This window comes from Eulemur rufifrons, chromosome 15, assembly GCF_041146395.1.
Source record: "Eulemur rufifrons isolate Redbay chromosome 15, OSU_ERuf_1, whole genome shotgun sequence".
In the NCBI taxonomy this organism is placed as follows: Eukaryota; Metazoa; Chordata; class Mammalia; order Primates; family Lemuridae; genus Eulemur; species Eulemur rufifrons.
Genome location: NC_090997.1, coordinates 93,661,296 through 93,677,000, shown reverse-complemented (window position 1 = coordinate 93,677,000; position 15,705 = coordinate 93,661,296). Strand labels below are relative to the sequence as shown.

Here is a 15,705-nt window from a genome sequence, read left to right as displayed (position 1 = left end):
CTTAGGTGACAGAGCGAGACCCAGTCTCAAAAAATAAAAAAAAAATTAATAAATATTTTATCTGACAATGTGGATACCCAATAACCACTAAAATATCATCAAAATAACACATTAGATATTACGGCTGGTCCGAAGGTAGTGAGTTATCTCACTTGACTGTTCACAGTCAGTAATAGATATTATGTTCCTCTACCCTTTGATGCCCCCAATATTTTTAAACGTCAGGCGGCCCAGTGCTCACAGATACCGCTGAGACACCTGCATGCTCACCCTAGCGAGGGCTTCCTCAATGGTGATCATCTTTTCTTTGACCATCATCATCAGCTGGATCCGTTCCTCATCACTCATCGTTATTTCGCTGGCAACATAACCAACATCTTCTCCTGGAGATTGAGGAGAGAGAGGAGCAGGCATGAGAACAGGGGAGATGACACAGAAGACCCACGCTGATAGACTGTCGTCTCCGGCTGGGGACAGGCATTGCTCAGAGGCACTATGCTGCCCGCTACTCACGCTGCAACAGGGCAGTAGGACCGCGCTGCTTTACTGGAGGCCCATGAGCACCTCTGACTGGGAAATTGGCTCCCAGAACATGTGGATGTTATGATGGAAACAATCCCTCAAATGATAGAGCCTTTGAGATGGAGTGAGCAGTGGGGGGGAGGGGGAGGTTTTGAAAACTGTGACAGGAAGGTCCTCGTCATAGGCAGGGCAGAGATCTCATGTAAACAACCAACCAGATCTGACAAGCACTGCACGGCTGCTTCGGCTGAGGGTTCTCTCCATGAGAAATATGAACGGGAAGGAAATATTTTTGCAGAGGAGTGGGAGAAAACTGTCAGTCACAACAGAGGAAGGTAAGGTCACAGAGTCCAAACCCGCAGCCTGGTAAAACCCTTCAACCTTACTAAGCTACGTGGTGGTTGTTCCACTAAGGATAAGCGCAAATAAATAAAATCACAGATATGAAGCATGTTGAGTTCATGAGAAGAAGGACACTATGTATGTCTGTATCTGGAAATATTATTGTAATAAAAAGGTTTCCAAACTGTCAGGGGAAGTTGACTTCCAGCTCGAAACTGAAGGCAGCCAGAACCGCAGAGGAGAAGAGAATCCCCCCTTAGATTCCTTCTAAAGTCTTCCCTGCAAAGCCAACGGACTGCCGTTGCTGATGCTGTATTTGAGCCCCGTTGGCCAGTTGTGTGAGTGACAGTCACGTGACCGGTCCGTGAGTGGGGAAGGACATGTCGGTGGAAGTGGGCCGTAAGGCGCAGACCGGGAACAAGCCCACATTCCAGTCCCTCATCCTGCCCCTGTCCCGTCTCTCTCATTCATCTTTCACCAACGCCCGGTGTCATGAGGATGCCCGGCTGCGGCTTAGTGCGCCCTTGGTGTAGAAGGACAGAGTGAAGGAGTCTGGCTGCAGACTCACAGGAACCCATTTCAGGCAGGGCCTACTTTGGAATTTATGTTCCCCTGTATTTTCCTATCTCATTTCCATTCTGTAATCAATCAGTCCGGAAATACTACTCGAGTTCCCTTCGCCACTCATCTACTTGTACGGGAAGAGTAATAGTGTGTGCGGGGAGGAGAGAGGCCTGCTGGCTTGATTCATTTTCCTATCTGTGTCGTCTCTGACTGCGGGGAGGGTGACGGGGAGTTGGCCGGGTTTCTAGCCCACGTGGGCTGGTAACTGCTGGTTTCCTCCTTCCCTCCCTCCCTCCCTCCCTCTCTCTCTCTAGCTCTTTCTCCTTAGCTTTCTTCCTAAATAAGACTTCCTTGGAATCCAAGATTTGTTTTGAATCACAAATAATCCTGAGTATATCAGAAGGAAAAACTGGGAATGTTCAAGAATAACTTCCTTAAAGTAGAACAACTTAAAAAAAAAGAACCACGTGGAACGCTGCCACGGAACCCAGGTGTGCTATGGCCAATCTGCGGCTCTCATCTTTTTTTCTCATGTCCACGTGTGTAGATAATTGGAGACACACTCTGAACCGCAGTGGACACTATGATTTTGCAAAGGAAAACAAGTCGTGTCACCGGTGAGCAAGGAAAAATTTCCATCTATTGATAATCATATTCAGCGGGACTGGAATCTGGAAGTGGATTTGTTCCGCTTTCCTCACTAAATACCGGGGAAACATAACTGGGCCTCAAAGGGATGACATATTTACTTACTATATAAACAACAACAAAAAGACACAGCCAAGAGTAGGGCAGAACTCCCTTCACAAAGCAGCCTGGGCGAATTCCCATGATGTCAGGCCGTTAAGAGTTTCCAGGGGCAACAACCCCAGACCCGTCCCTGCCACGGAAGAGCACTGAAAGTTCAGAAGACTTTCAATGCAAAGTCGCAAAGACTCCAAGTAGGGTCCAAAACCAGCAAAGGCTAAGACTTTCTAGACCCTGTTAGGTTAGATCTTAGTAAGGTGAAAGTAAAGATCTTTCCGAAGTTGGTGTAACTGAGAAAACTAAAGATTTGGTCTTTGCGGTCAGATCTATGGAAAAGAAAGGACTGCTAACTCTTCCCATTTGTTTTCTTTAATCTAAAAAAAAAAAACAACCCACTGGGACGAAGTCTTAAAGTAATGATAGGAATGTCCGAAAGCTGAACGTTTTATGGGCACATGCAATCAGTTACTCTAACTTACAGCGCCCATTTAGATTAGCGGCTCGGGCTTCTTAACGTTTCAGAGCTAAATGGACCTACTGTCCGCCAGCTGCACTGCAGTACCTTTTGAAGTCTGCCTCATTATTCCTTTCTGGTTCTTTCGGAAGTTCTGCCAGAAATACTTATTTTTCTTCTTCCAATCTCCTTTTCCTTAAAAAAAAAAAAAAAACAAAAAAAAGCACAAGCAATAAATTCATTAATAACAAAAGTGGCCTCTTCCTTATAATTCAAAGCTAATAAGAATACTTTGATTTAACAAAAAGACAGTTTTTCCCTTTCAGTTTGTGAAAGACTGGGGAATGCCTATAAAGTTGTTTAAAAAGAAATGCAAATTTCCTAGTAGCAAGAAATGGTGCAGTGGAATTAAGATGAGAAATAAAGAAACATCAAAAAGGCAGGCAAAACATGCATTTTTGTATTCACTTTGATGTTTGTTTAACTAGCATGCCTAATTCTGCCTTGTCTTGTGGTATATTTTCCCCCTTTGGTCTTAGCCACAATTACTTCAACTACACCACAAATAGGATATTTTAAGAAGTTAACTTAATGTTTTGTTGTTGTTCCTATTGTTGATCTACCCTTGGTTTATTTTTGTGATTCCAGATCTAATGTTGAGACCAGAATGACTGGTATGTCCTGTGCCCACTGGTCAGCGCGGCGGGTCCCCACGGTCTGGGGGGTTGACCTGCACTGCTGCTCGACGGCATGTAGTTTGCACGGGTCTAGCTATGGCACGAGTGGGGCGTGACTCCTCCCTCTCTGGCATTCAGGCTACTCAGTGAGCTACCTACAGCTTACCCAGAGCACGGGATGAGAAAGAACAGATTGCAATCTGGCTGTGACATCTCCCGGCTTGGTCTCTCACTAACCTCCCACCCTCCCCTGACTACTGTGGGTGACTTCCAAGCGACAATAAACTCACCGCCATAGCCGGACAGTACTAATATTTGGTAGAGTTTCAATCACCAAAGTAAGTAATATCTTTTAAAAAGCAAAGGGGAAGTATAATGAAAGGGTAGAACTGCCCTTTATTCTTTAAAAAGAAAAAGCAGCAGTGATATCTGCCATCGTGCTGATGTGGCACACTGAAAACAGCAGCTCTGTCACCATCTGGTGTCTGTCTGGTTGCTCCACGGCCACTGGAAACAGGGCCCAGGAAAGTCATGGGTTTCCGCAGTCTAGACGGGTGGTGCCAAGCAATGCCGCATGGAGCAGACATGTGGGAACCACGTCCATGGCGCTCTCGGGCTAGAAAGGGCATCATTTGTCAAAACAGGATGCCTTTATTTAAGTTCTGACAACCCTCAGAGCTGTGGGAATGAAATCAGAGCCCTTCAGCCTGAGACGTCCAATGTATTCTTATCTTGACACAAGCTTCATGGTATCTGCTGCCTTCGGGCTTAACACTAAAGCAAATGTCAGCCATAAAGGGTTAAAGAAGACTTATCATTATTAATTCAACCTTCTCTCAGACAATTTGGTAATATATTTCTTTGACTATAAGCTATAGTCCCTTCTTCCCTTTTCCGATTTTAATGTTTCTGAAATGGAGATGCAGCCTAAAAAATAAATGATAATAGCTAACATTTGTTCAGCACTTAACCATATCTGGGCACTTTGCTGCCTAATGGCACATCTCATTTAATAGTCATATATATGATGTATTATTGTTCCCATTTAGTAGATGAGAAAACTGAGGCTTAGGGAAAAAAGTGACTTGCTCAAGGTCTTAACTACTGAGGTTGGTAGAGTTGTGATTCAAATCCAGGCAACCTGAGGTTGCCCTAATCACTACTGCCCACCCACCCTCTGACCCAAACAGAAAAGCTATGACTAAACCAAGCATGCATTTTATAATCAAGGATCTACAAAATACACAACGCCTTAATTGCGCAGAATCTTTGATCCAAAAAGTCCAAATTGAAGGATGTATCCTAAGGACCTTATCAGGGACACAGACCACAGAATTTTTACGGCAGCATCATTTGTCTACAATGGAGAAAAAACTGGAAGCTAAAGGTCCAGCACAGAACTGACTTGTTCATCAAATTATGGCACATCCAAGATGATGAAATATTATGCAGACTTAAGTGCTCACAACATATTCAATTTTAAAAATTATAAAATAGTATGTAGAACATGATCACGATTATTTTTTTTTAAAAACCACACAAATAGGAAAAAAAGAGAGAAGGAAGTTATACATCACATTCTTAACAGTGTTTATTTCTGACTAGAGGGGTTTCTTTGCGGTTTTAGTGTTTTCACGTTTACGTTATCTATAAAGCATTAAAAAAGAGCAATTAAATAGTTAAACCAAGGAAAGTGGTACTGACCTACAGAGCCGTCTTCTGAATTTGATTTATGAAGAGGGTTCCTAGAAAAGAGAACAAGCCGGATTACCAGGGAGCCTTGCTTTCATGGGAGAACTGAAACTCCTCCTAACTAGTCTGACCCAGCATCAATACTGCTTAACAGAGCCAGGGGAAATTGGTGTAGGATGTTTACCACGGGCCTTTTCTACCTGTCTGCCGGCTTCCTAGAAACAGCCTTGTGTGCCGTTTGTCAACATTTATTAAGGACTCACCCAGGGTAAGACCTATAATATTAAACGAAGAGAATAGACTTCACTAGATGATTGTGCAAGTACCTTTCACTTCTGTGAACCGTTAAGTATGGCCATTGGAAAGTCTCTCGTGTAAGTGGAAAAGAGAAAGCAAATGATAATGAAAATGTAAACTCAGTACTGCAGAGGCCACCTAGCCCAGCAGCTGAGTTAAGTGGTCAGTTGTAAGAATAATGAGGGGCGGGGTGGGAGGAGTGGGAGGGAGACTGGATGCCCCGAACAGAGGCCGCGGCAGCCAGTATGCAGTTCCTCCAGGGGTCACCGCCAAGCGGCAAGTGCAACGTTCGTCTCGCTAAATCTCCCAATGTTCAAAGAAAAGCCAGAAATCTGCATTTTTGCAGGATAGCCCCAGATTTTTAAGTGATGGCAAGTAATTCCATGTTTTTAGAAATGTGTTCAAGTTAATCAATGCATGTCTGGGCACCAGATTTGGCCCCACATCCCACCCCACACCCTGGCACCCTACCCCCTTGCTGCCAGTTTGTGAAGGTTAATATAGAGGAACCTGAATAACCTGAAAAGTATACACAGCCCCGAACCAGTTAATTAAGCATTTCTCCAGAAAATACTTAGATACCAATATAAAGCAAGCAGGCAGGGAAACCAAAGAAAGTTAAAATTGGTTGTCTCAAAAACGAAAGAGCAGAACTTTGAGCATGATCTTTCATTACATGAGTCCAAAGCCCAGAGGGCAAGGCCAGTGTCCCTGGTGTGCTGACCCGGAAACCAGACAGAAGGAACCTACATCAGAACAGAAGCACAGACACTCAGGGCACTGAAACCAGAATCTTCACTCAGACCTCACTGCCGTGACGGAGGATGGAAACACTTCCACGTCTGACTGCTTGGGAAGACAGAGGTTGGAAGCCAGATCTGAGTTACATCGAAAAAATTAGCAGAAGAGAAGCAGAACATTCAAATCATCTGACAGTGATTTTTCTGCCTACCTTACAGACGAAAGGACCTCACAAATTTAAGGTGACCAGAGCCAGCTCTAATAAGCTGCCACCCTTCAGTGCAGCCGCCTTGGTGCTGGCTGACTGCTGGGTGCCACCGCAGAATGGAAGGCCCCAGCCTCGCAAGCAAGGCTGAGGGGAGAGAACTGTTTCTGGCCAGCACAGAAATCTGAAAGGCTTCTATTGTAAACTAGGGAGAGTAGGAGCTGAGAACAGAAGCGGGGAGAAACAGTTATAGAGGACAAGGGCTACATTTGAATTCTAGTTAATTCCCCCTTACTACTATGTTGTGAACACAGAAAATATAAGGAAAAATCTAACTCATCAAAAAATTGGTGGCCCGGCACGGTGGCTCATGCCTGTATTCCTTGCACTCTGGGAGGCTGAGGCGGGAGGATCACTTGAGGTCAGGAGTTTGAGACCAGCCTGAGCAAGAGCAAGACCCCGTCTTTCGTAAAAATAGAAAAATTAGCCAGGTGTCCTGGTGCATGCCTGTATTCCCAGCTACTCAGGAAGCTGAGGCAGGAAGCTCGGTTGAGCCCAGGAGTTTGAGGTTACAGTGAGCTATGATGACGCTACTGCACTCCATCTGGGGTGACAAAGCAAGGCTCTGTCTTCAAAAAAAAGTGGCCAGGAGCGGTGGCTCATGCCTATCTGTAATCCCAGCACTTTGGAGGCTGAGGTGGGAACATTGCTTGAGCCTAGGAGTTCAAGACCAACGTGGACAACATCGTAAAACCCCTTCTCTGCAAAAGATTTTTTTAAAAAAACTAGCCAGGCGTGGTGGTGCAAACCTGTAGTCCCAGTTACTCTGGAGGCTGAGGCGGGAGGACCTGCTTGAGCCCAGGAGTTTGAGGTTACAGTGAGCTATGATTACGCCCCTGCACTCCAGCCTGGACAAGAGAGAGAGATGTGGACTCTAAAAGAAATTTAAAAAAAAAGAAGAGGATGGAAAAGAAGAACAAGAAGAAGGGAAAGAGGAGGAGCAGCAGCAGCAAAAGCAAATTGGAAAACGCACAGGGCCACCGGGGAAGAATGGGCAAAACAAAAAGGCCACAGGGAACAAGCAGTTGGCCAGTGGGCCAGGGCTTAAGGCAGGAAATCCTTCAAAGAGCAATAATCTTTAAGCTAAGTTTGGACTCTTAACATTTTTTTTTCTCAGATCTTACTGTTGGATTTTAAACTTGAAGTCACGGTACTGTGCATCAGTCCCCTCACTCCCGCTGGCCGTGACCTGGCAGCAGGCTGTCTGTAAGGGCCCACTAAGAGCACAGGGAGCCCCACACGTATTAATATTTTTATGCCACTCTAAGGACTAGGAAAGTCTCGGCCTAATTGCTCAGATCCAAATATATCAAATATCCCTAGCTGTGGATAAAACTGGTTAACCATGTAATGAATTAAAAATATGTATGTGAGCTTTTACTTTTTCTAAAAGAAATATTTTTGTGGGAAAATGGTCTAAAGAAAGATTACTTTCCTTTAGTCCTTCGCTGGTTTAGAATAATAAACCTTATCGAGTTGTAAGGAATTTTTTCCAATCATTTAGTCCAATCCCAATTTTACAGGAAACCGTGGTCTCCAGAAATCAAGGAAGCGGCCGGCGGTTCCACAGCTACGCGGGGCCAACACAGGACTGTACCCAGGTGACCTAGACTCCAGCCCCACTGTTCTTCCAATATATGCCTTACTCTCTTTAGTCTGGAAAAAAAATGTACATAAAATCGTCTCAATTCAAAGGCTCATTTCTATTTTTCCAACCCTGTTTTCACTCTTTCTGCCAAAGGAGAATGTTTAGTATCATAAAAATACTTTGGACCTTACACTGCAGAAAAAGGTAAGCTTTTACTACCATGCGGTTTTCACAAAATACAACAGTATTTTCCTCTCTAAAATGATGATTTACAGTGTTTTCATTATTTTTATCTACTTTCTTCAAACTATCACATATTTTGAATAATTTTATCCTCTGGTTTGGACTTGTCCTAGTCATCACTTGTCTTTCCTCGGGATGCCAGCAGATGGCACTGTAGTTTCTTTATTCATCTTGGGGTGAGTGCGATTTTTGTTTTTAAAATTTCACAAGTTCACCATCCAGACACTGTCCAAAGAATAACAAGCCAATGTTTCATAAATATGAGCCTCCTCAACTCATCAAATTTGCAAAGGAGGAAAATGACACCATATGAATTTGAATGCAGACAGGGGTTGGCAGAGCACTGATGCAAAAATGCCGTCTCCTTTCTCCTTGAGACTGATTATAGAATTCATCTAGCAGGAGAAAAAAAAATCAATGATGTAACCCAATTCCAAATTTGGAAGGCAGCAGGTGGAGGGGGTCATTTACTGATCTCCTGGTGGAAGAAATTAATGCTCAGAAGTCAGCTCCAAAGAGGCCCCGGGTAGCATATCCTTCTTCCAGCCTGAGAAAGGCAGACGCTGGGAGCAGATCTGAGGCCTCTTGGATCCACCACCTTCATTGTCAATGGGTAATAAGGACGGGAACTTTAGCATGGATTTCGATGACCAGGAAGCAATAATTTACATTTTATTGCACTCTGATGATTTAAAGATTTAATAATCATCAAGTATCGCATTTTTAAAATTTTTTTTATTTTTTAAGAGACAGGGTTTTGCTCTGTCAACCAGGCTGGAGTGCAGTGGCAGGATCATAGCTCACTGCAGCCTCACACTCCTGGGCTCAAGAGATCCTCCTGCTTCAGCCTCCCAAGTGGCTGGGACTACAAGTGTGCGCCACCATCCCCAGGTGCATTTTGACCAGACGACGTCTCAATATGTTGCCCAGGCTGGTCTTGACAGAATCAAACTTTACCAAATACCTTTTCATCAATAACTATGACTATCAAATCCCAACAGTGTTTAAGTGTAAACAATTTTTCTTCCAGATGCCTAAACTCCTTTAGTTGTCCCTGAAAACAAAATTCACTTAAGAAAACTCCTAAATTATGGAATGTATTAATTAGATCAAAAAACCAATTTAAGGGATAGCATCCCCAGTGCTTAGCTAATTTCTTTTCTCCAACCTCAGTCTTTTAGAGATTCTTTGTTAAATTGCTTTGTTCATTCATTTTCACTCATTCTTTCACCCAGCAAATATTTATTCACCTCCCAGTACGAGTCAGGCATCCTCTGAGAACTTAGCAGGAAACAAGACAGATAAGATTCCTGCGGCCCTGCAGCCTGGAAGGGGTGGGGAGAGCGACTGCAGAGTCAAGGGGTGGGGAGAATTCCAGATGGATGGACAGAGACGGCCTCTCTCAAGAGGTTACAATTGAAACCTAATGACCAGCTGGCATAACACCCACTTCCACAAATTCGGAAGGCTGGGTGGGGAAGTGGCAGGGGAGGAAACATGAGGCCTACTTTGGACACGCCTGTAGAGATGGTAAAGACACAGTTGGACAGAGTCTAGAGCTGGAGTCTAGAGTTGGAGTCTAGAGCTGGAGACAAGAATGTGGAAGTCGCTTGCATCTTCAAAGCTATGAAACAATAAAGAGGAGCATTATGAAGACTGCCCTCTGGGGAAACCCAATATTTAGGGATTAAAAAGAACCGGTGAAGCTTGGGGAGGAGTGGTCAGTGGGAGAAGAAATACCAGGAGAGTACACTTTTGCCTTTTCTGGCTAGAATCATATTAAACTCCATTTTACAAAAATTATATTGCTGCCTCCAACTCTACACAGGGTAAACTCTAGGTTGCCATATTTTCTTTTCTAGTAGAGTCAAATGGTTTCCAGTGGAGATCCCGGTAAGACCATACAGCAGAAGGAGGAAGAAACACAGGTCCAGGTGGAATTCCTTACACTTGTGTAGAACTCCTCTTCAACATGATGCTCTGTGAGCCACTCATCACAGAACAAGACCATCACCGAGCCTGGGGGGTGATGACTTGCCTGAGGTCCAGTCATGCTGGGCAGGGGCCAAGCTGGGGTGGGCAGCCCTCTCTGACTCCTGAGTCCAGCATCTTGCCCTGTTCACCACACTCTTTCTCATTTATATAACGGGATTTCATCTCGTATGCTCTCTACAGGATGCCACTTTTCTGTGATTCATGGGATGGATGGAAAGGACACCATTATATACCGGCCCTGCACTTGGGTAAAATACTGAAATGATACTCAAGAACTTGTGAAGACAGAATGTTTTCAACACCGAATCTGAACACGGTCTATGGAGATATCAGAACCAAGTACTTGCAGAACACTGTTCAGGAGCTGGCTGTGTTGACTGCTCCTCCTGTCCGCGTAGAAACAAAGGAGGCCAAATATTATGGCTCAAATTCATTCTTCTTCTCATGTCTATTTATATACAAATAGCCTGAGGTACCTCCAGGCAAAGACAACTCTATCTCGTTTTTACATACTGAGTCTGCACACCACAAAAAAGTACAGTGAATAACCAAGCATAAAGAAATTCTTAAAATAGACTTCATGTCTTGGCTTTGATGGGCTGTCCAGAAGCTTCATTATAACCAAAGCAAAAAAAAAAAAAAAAAAAAACAACAAAGGCAGTTATAACCTAATTTCCAAGAAAGGAACATATGTTATATGTTACTGGAAAACCTGTACTTAAGAGATTTTTTTTTTTTAAGTTCCTTAATCTTGAGTCTCAGGAAATAAACTTCTCCATTAGTTTATTTCCTGCTGAACTTGGAATCAGGGTTTGTGCTGTGTCTCAGTCTTTTCCTGCATCATCCCGGCCCAGCCAAGGCAGGCCCCAAAGCCAGCAGAAGCCTTTTCTTCAATATGTAGAAGAATGACTAACACATCTGTGCTATGAGATTGTGCACGGACGGGGTTGGAGGGAGAAGGTTAAAGGGCTGAAGGACTTACAAGCAGTTAAGATTTTCTTTATGTCCTACTTAAGTGTGACTAACTACGTGCATTCACATTTTGCTTCTTTCGTGACAAATTATTTTATGCAAAATAAGTAATTTCATAATTTAATATTTCTTATCCTTTGGGCATGGAAGATATTTTTATCATACAAACCTATCACCTCTGTTTAATGGAAATGAATATGAAACAAAATTCACTGCAGACTATGTACTGTCTGCCATGAAAATTCAAGGGTCACCCTCTCGCTGGCCGCAGGGCCAGGACTCAGGTGAGGCGAGAGAGACACTGAGGGTCCAGGCCCTGGGAGGTGCTCACTGTCGGGGCCAGGCAGGTGCAGGGAGTGAGCACCTCCTTAAATCCCACACCCTGGATCTGGCCCTTCGTGGCCGATAGCCGCTGGGTTTCATACACTTGACATCATTTAGCTTGGGAATTCACTGGCTGAGACTGAAAGTAATTCTGTTGCCAAAATGTGGCATATTGTTAGAACTCCATGAATATTTAGTATCAATGACAACGTTGGTGACATTTTGTCAAGCCGGTCAAAACACTCCCCACACAGGCTTTTTCTTTCATTTCACGGTCTATTCCCAGCCTGTACGTTCTGGCTTTTTGTTCCAAAGTCACCTTCATAAAATGATCAAGGCAGGTGTCTGCGGTATCAAATCCAAGGCAGTGGCCCCACCCGGCATAGGCTAAGAGCGCACATGCTCAGAAGTCAGGCAGACCTGGAGGTAAATGACAGTGCTTCCACCCGTCTAAGCTCTGATTGTCTTTTTATGTGAAATAGTGATGATAAAAACAGTGCCTGCCTAATAGGTTGTTAGGAGGATTATGTGAGGCAGCGAATGTCAGCCTCGAACTTGGTGAGTCCCAAATAAACGCTACCTCTGATAACTATTCGTCAGAGCTGCCCCGAACTGTCTTCACAAATTAGTTTTCACAGAATTCACTGTCCTCATCCCAAGTACCGCCACCACGTTACCTCCCATTCTAGATTCCAACAGTTTCCAAAATACTAGGGTTCCTCCTTTTAAATTTTTTTAACACTAACTTCTCTCAAATAACTAGGATGGACACTGATTTTTCTTGCACGTCTCGAACCCTTTATAAAAGCAATTTGTGCTTTTCTTAGACGTACCAAAAAAAAAAAAAATACATAATGATCGAGCATGATGTTGAAAACTCTTTATCCAATTGATTTTCAGCATAATATTTCTATTTGCCTATATCCTATTGTCTTCCGTAAGCAGTATTTAGCTTACTGTATGTAGCACATTATTTGGTGTATACTAAGTAACTTTTTACTGATGTTGAGGCAGCTTTTCAGTAGGGACACTTATATCATGGGAAATGGCTTGGGTCCGTCAGTTATGTAACATTAACTCTCCAAAAGAAATGGCAGGATTTTGAGGTTTATGAATTATGGATATTGTCTCAAAACAATAATACCATCTAATCTTTAATTCTGATTCAAAGGGGCTCTTTTACCATGAGTTGCAAATTCTTACACTTGGAGGACTTGAAAAAGTTTGCCACCTTTCAGGGGTGGGGAAGCTGTGGCCTCAAGGCCACATGTGGCCCTCCAGATCTCCAAGTGCAGCCCCTCGGCCAAATCCAAACTTCACCGAACAAATTCTTTTAATAAAATTTGGATTCAGTCAAAAGGCCACACTCAACAATCCAGAAGGCCACAGTGGCCCCAAGGCTGCAGGTTCCCCACCCCAAGTGGCCTATTCCTTCTGTATAACATGTCTCAAAAGAGCATCTTATTCATAAAAATAAGAAGGAGAAAGATAGTGCCAATTTATGTCTTCAACTTCAGTTGTAATGACAATCACATTCGTTACCCTTGAATCCCGGGCTATTTGTAGGAGATATATGGAAGTTCTAGGTAACTAAACATGATCTTTCCTGCTGCAAATCAAGCCTGTCTCCTTTTGTTTTGCATTTGGCGGAAATCATGAGCAGCTGACTGGTTCCTCAATGTGAATGATGTCTCACTGTTGTCACAAGGCCACTACCCAGGAAGTGGCACAGCACAGCCAATGGCTCCGAATGTGGGTGTTCAAAGCCAAGCTCTACCACTTACTGATCAGTGACTCTGGGCAAGTTACCTGGTCCCGCTGAATCCCAGTTCCCTGCTATGCAAAATAGAGACAATAATATGGTTTCCAGAGGTTTCGATCAGTTACAACCTTTACTGTACTTAGAATATGCCTGCACATGCCAAGCACTAAATAAAATAAATTAAAAGAAAAGAAAATATGCTTGCTATTATTATTGGCCTTTTCTTTCAACCAGCTTCACCTACGGGTCATGTCTCCCTCAGTCCTTCTCCAAATGTGCTTCCGTTTCTCAACACGGAAGGGGCTGGTTCTCTGGCACCTCCGGAGCGGCTAACAAGCTCCCCAGGCCAAGAGCAGAGCTCCCTTCTGCTGAATCTGAAAATCCCTCACAAAGGTGCTTTTCAAAGAGATTTACGTCCTTTCATTCACCAACTGCTCACTTGTACCAAAAGTGAATGATGCAGGTCACTGGCAGAAACTGAAGAGTTCTGTGTCTGAAAAGCAGCCAGATGCCATCTCTCCACACAGAGGTCCCCGGCCTAGTTGTGTCCAGGCCACAGCCTCACCAAGGCCAGGACTACACAAGTGCAGAAGGGCACATGGGCCCGGAGCAGGGAATCAGATCTGGGACGAGGTTCCAAAAAACCTCTCAACGGGTCTTCTCTTTTCCATCAGGGCCATATATATTTTTTTCACTTGTGACCCCCTTGGGTTTGAACTGTCTAAGAAGTTGATATAAAATTTGCTCTCTGGAAGGTAGCTTTGATGTTGGTAACACCACTGACAGTAATAGCACATATGCCAGCACTGCAAAGTTATCAATGCCTTCCCAATTCCTTCCAATTTAGTAACTAACCTTCAGTAACTAACATTCTTTTAACTAAGGTCATAGAAAAAGGAATCAGTAACTACGCAGTCTCACAGACAATCAGTGATGACTTATTGTTTGGTTGGTGTAGGTAATGAAGCTCTACACACCTGGATGAGGGAACTGCACACAACACGGTCTGTACCTCCCAGGAGCTCCCAAGGACTTGGGTGGATTTTACTGACTACAAGTTTAGAACGATAGAGCCCGTTGCCTCCCATGTCAACATCCATTCTCATCTTTTTTCTCACAGAACTCCGGTTTTCTTTGGGGTGGCAGTGTACCCTGTTTAAACACTCACTTTCCCAGACTCCCTTGCAGATGGTGGGGGCCAGGTGTCAGTGTGTGGCAGGGAAGGGACACTGGCGCTTTATGGTGGGGTGTTTCTAAGAAAGCTGGTGCTTTCCTGATGCAAAGGACTGACTCAGTGCACACATCTTTTGCCCTTGGCTCTTCCCCATTGTCCTGCCTAAAACAGGGGCGCATTGCCCAAGCCGTCATCATTATCATTTTATCATAAGAAAGGCAGTCACAATGGTAAAGTAGGAGAAGGAATAATTCCTTGAGTAGCGGCACAAGCCTTGGCACACCTACCTCCGGACTCCTTGCTATATGACAATATGCTCCCATTTGTGCCAATACTGAAATATCAGTTGCCCCCAACTGAATATAATCCTAACATTTAGAGGTTAAGAATAAAAACAACTAACCTCTATAAAGCACTGGTCTGCTTTACCAAACACAATGATATATATCTCATTATATTTTAGGCTCACAGCGACTCTAAAAAGAACTAGCCCCATCATACATGTGATGGAACTCAGAACTTGTCCAAGATCACGCAACTAACTAATAATTGTAAGTCACAGAGCTGCTGCTAAAACTCAGCTCTTCAGACACCCAACCCAATGTTTTTCCCACTGAAACTCCGGCTCTGCGGAGTTGAGGGCCCTCAACAGTCTTGCTTATCACTGTATTCATGGTGACAGGTACAATACTGTGAGCCCTGAGCCAAAACAGTGGGCATTTTCTCTAATTACTGGTCTAGAAAGTGCAATTTAAGTTTGTAACCTGGCCACTGGAATTTGCAGCCCCAGGTCAAATTCTGACTTTTGATGATTTTTCAAAAGGCATACAAATGAAGGTGTAAAAAAAAGAAAGGGCCTTGAACTTCTGCTTTTCATTCTGGATTTGGTATAACCAATAAAAAACTAATGGCTTCATTTTATGGCCTCACTGTGAATTTGAAATTTTACTTAGGTCGTTTTTATTTATCTTAAGATTTACTCAATTATTGTCAAAAGCAAAATAAAATAAAACAAAACAGGGTTGGCAGCACTTGACTTTCACACAAATGCTAGTTTTTATAAAATGAAAAAAAGATTATGAGTAATTTTGTATGAGCTTAAGCAGTCTACTAAAAAGAAAACACCTTTGTTTACATTTTTAAATGGCTGTTTACATGTTTTGCAAATGGAGCAAAGTTATTCCTTCCCTCTATTTCTATTTTAAAATTTCCTGCACATGTGTAAGATTAATAAATACGTGGTCCAAGAAAGGCTTTTCTGCAGGAAATGTGGCTGAGGATTGAGGCTGGCTGGCTGGACAGGGAAGGACAGGGAAGCCTCTGGAAGCCTTTGGCTATCAGTATGC

At 43.5% G+C, this 15,705-nt stretch overlaps 1 protein-coding gene across 2 annotated transcripts in view; it reads right to left on the bottom strand.

Moving 5' to 3' along the window:
• SASH1 (SAM and SH3 domain containing 1) overlaps positions 1-15,705 on the bottom strand; it is a 166,977-nt gene that overhangs the window by 65,598 nt on the left and 85,674 nt on the right. For both annotated transcript variants that reach the window (XM_069487623.1, XM_069487625.1), the window contains exons 5-7: positions 5,011-5,051; positions 2,738-2,824; positions 271-383 (exon numbers count right to left, since the gene is read on the bottom strand). In XM_069487623.1, coding sequence (XP_069343724.1) covers positions 271-383; positions 2,738-2,824; positions 5,011-5,051 — 241 coding nt within the window. The remainder of the gene's footprint in view (positions 1-270; positions 384-2,737; positions 2,825-5,010; positions 5,052-15,705) is intronic.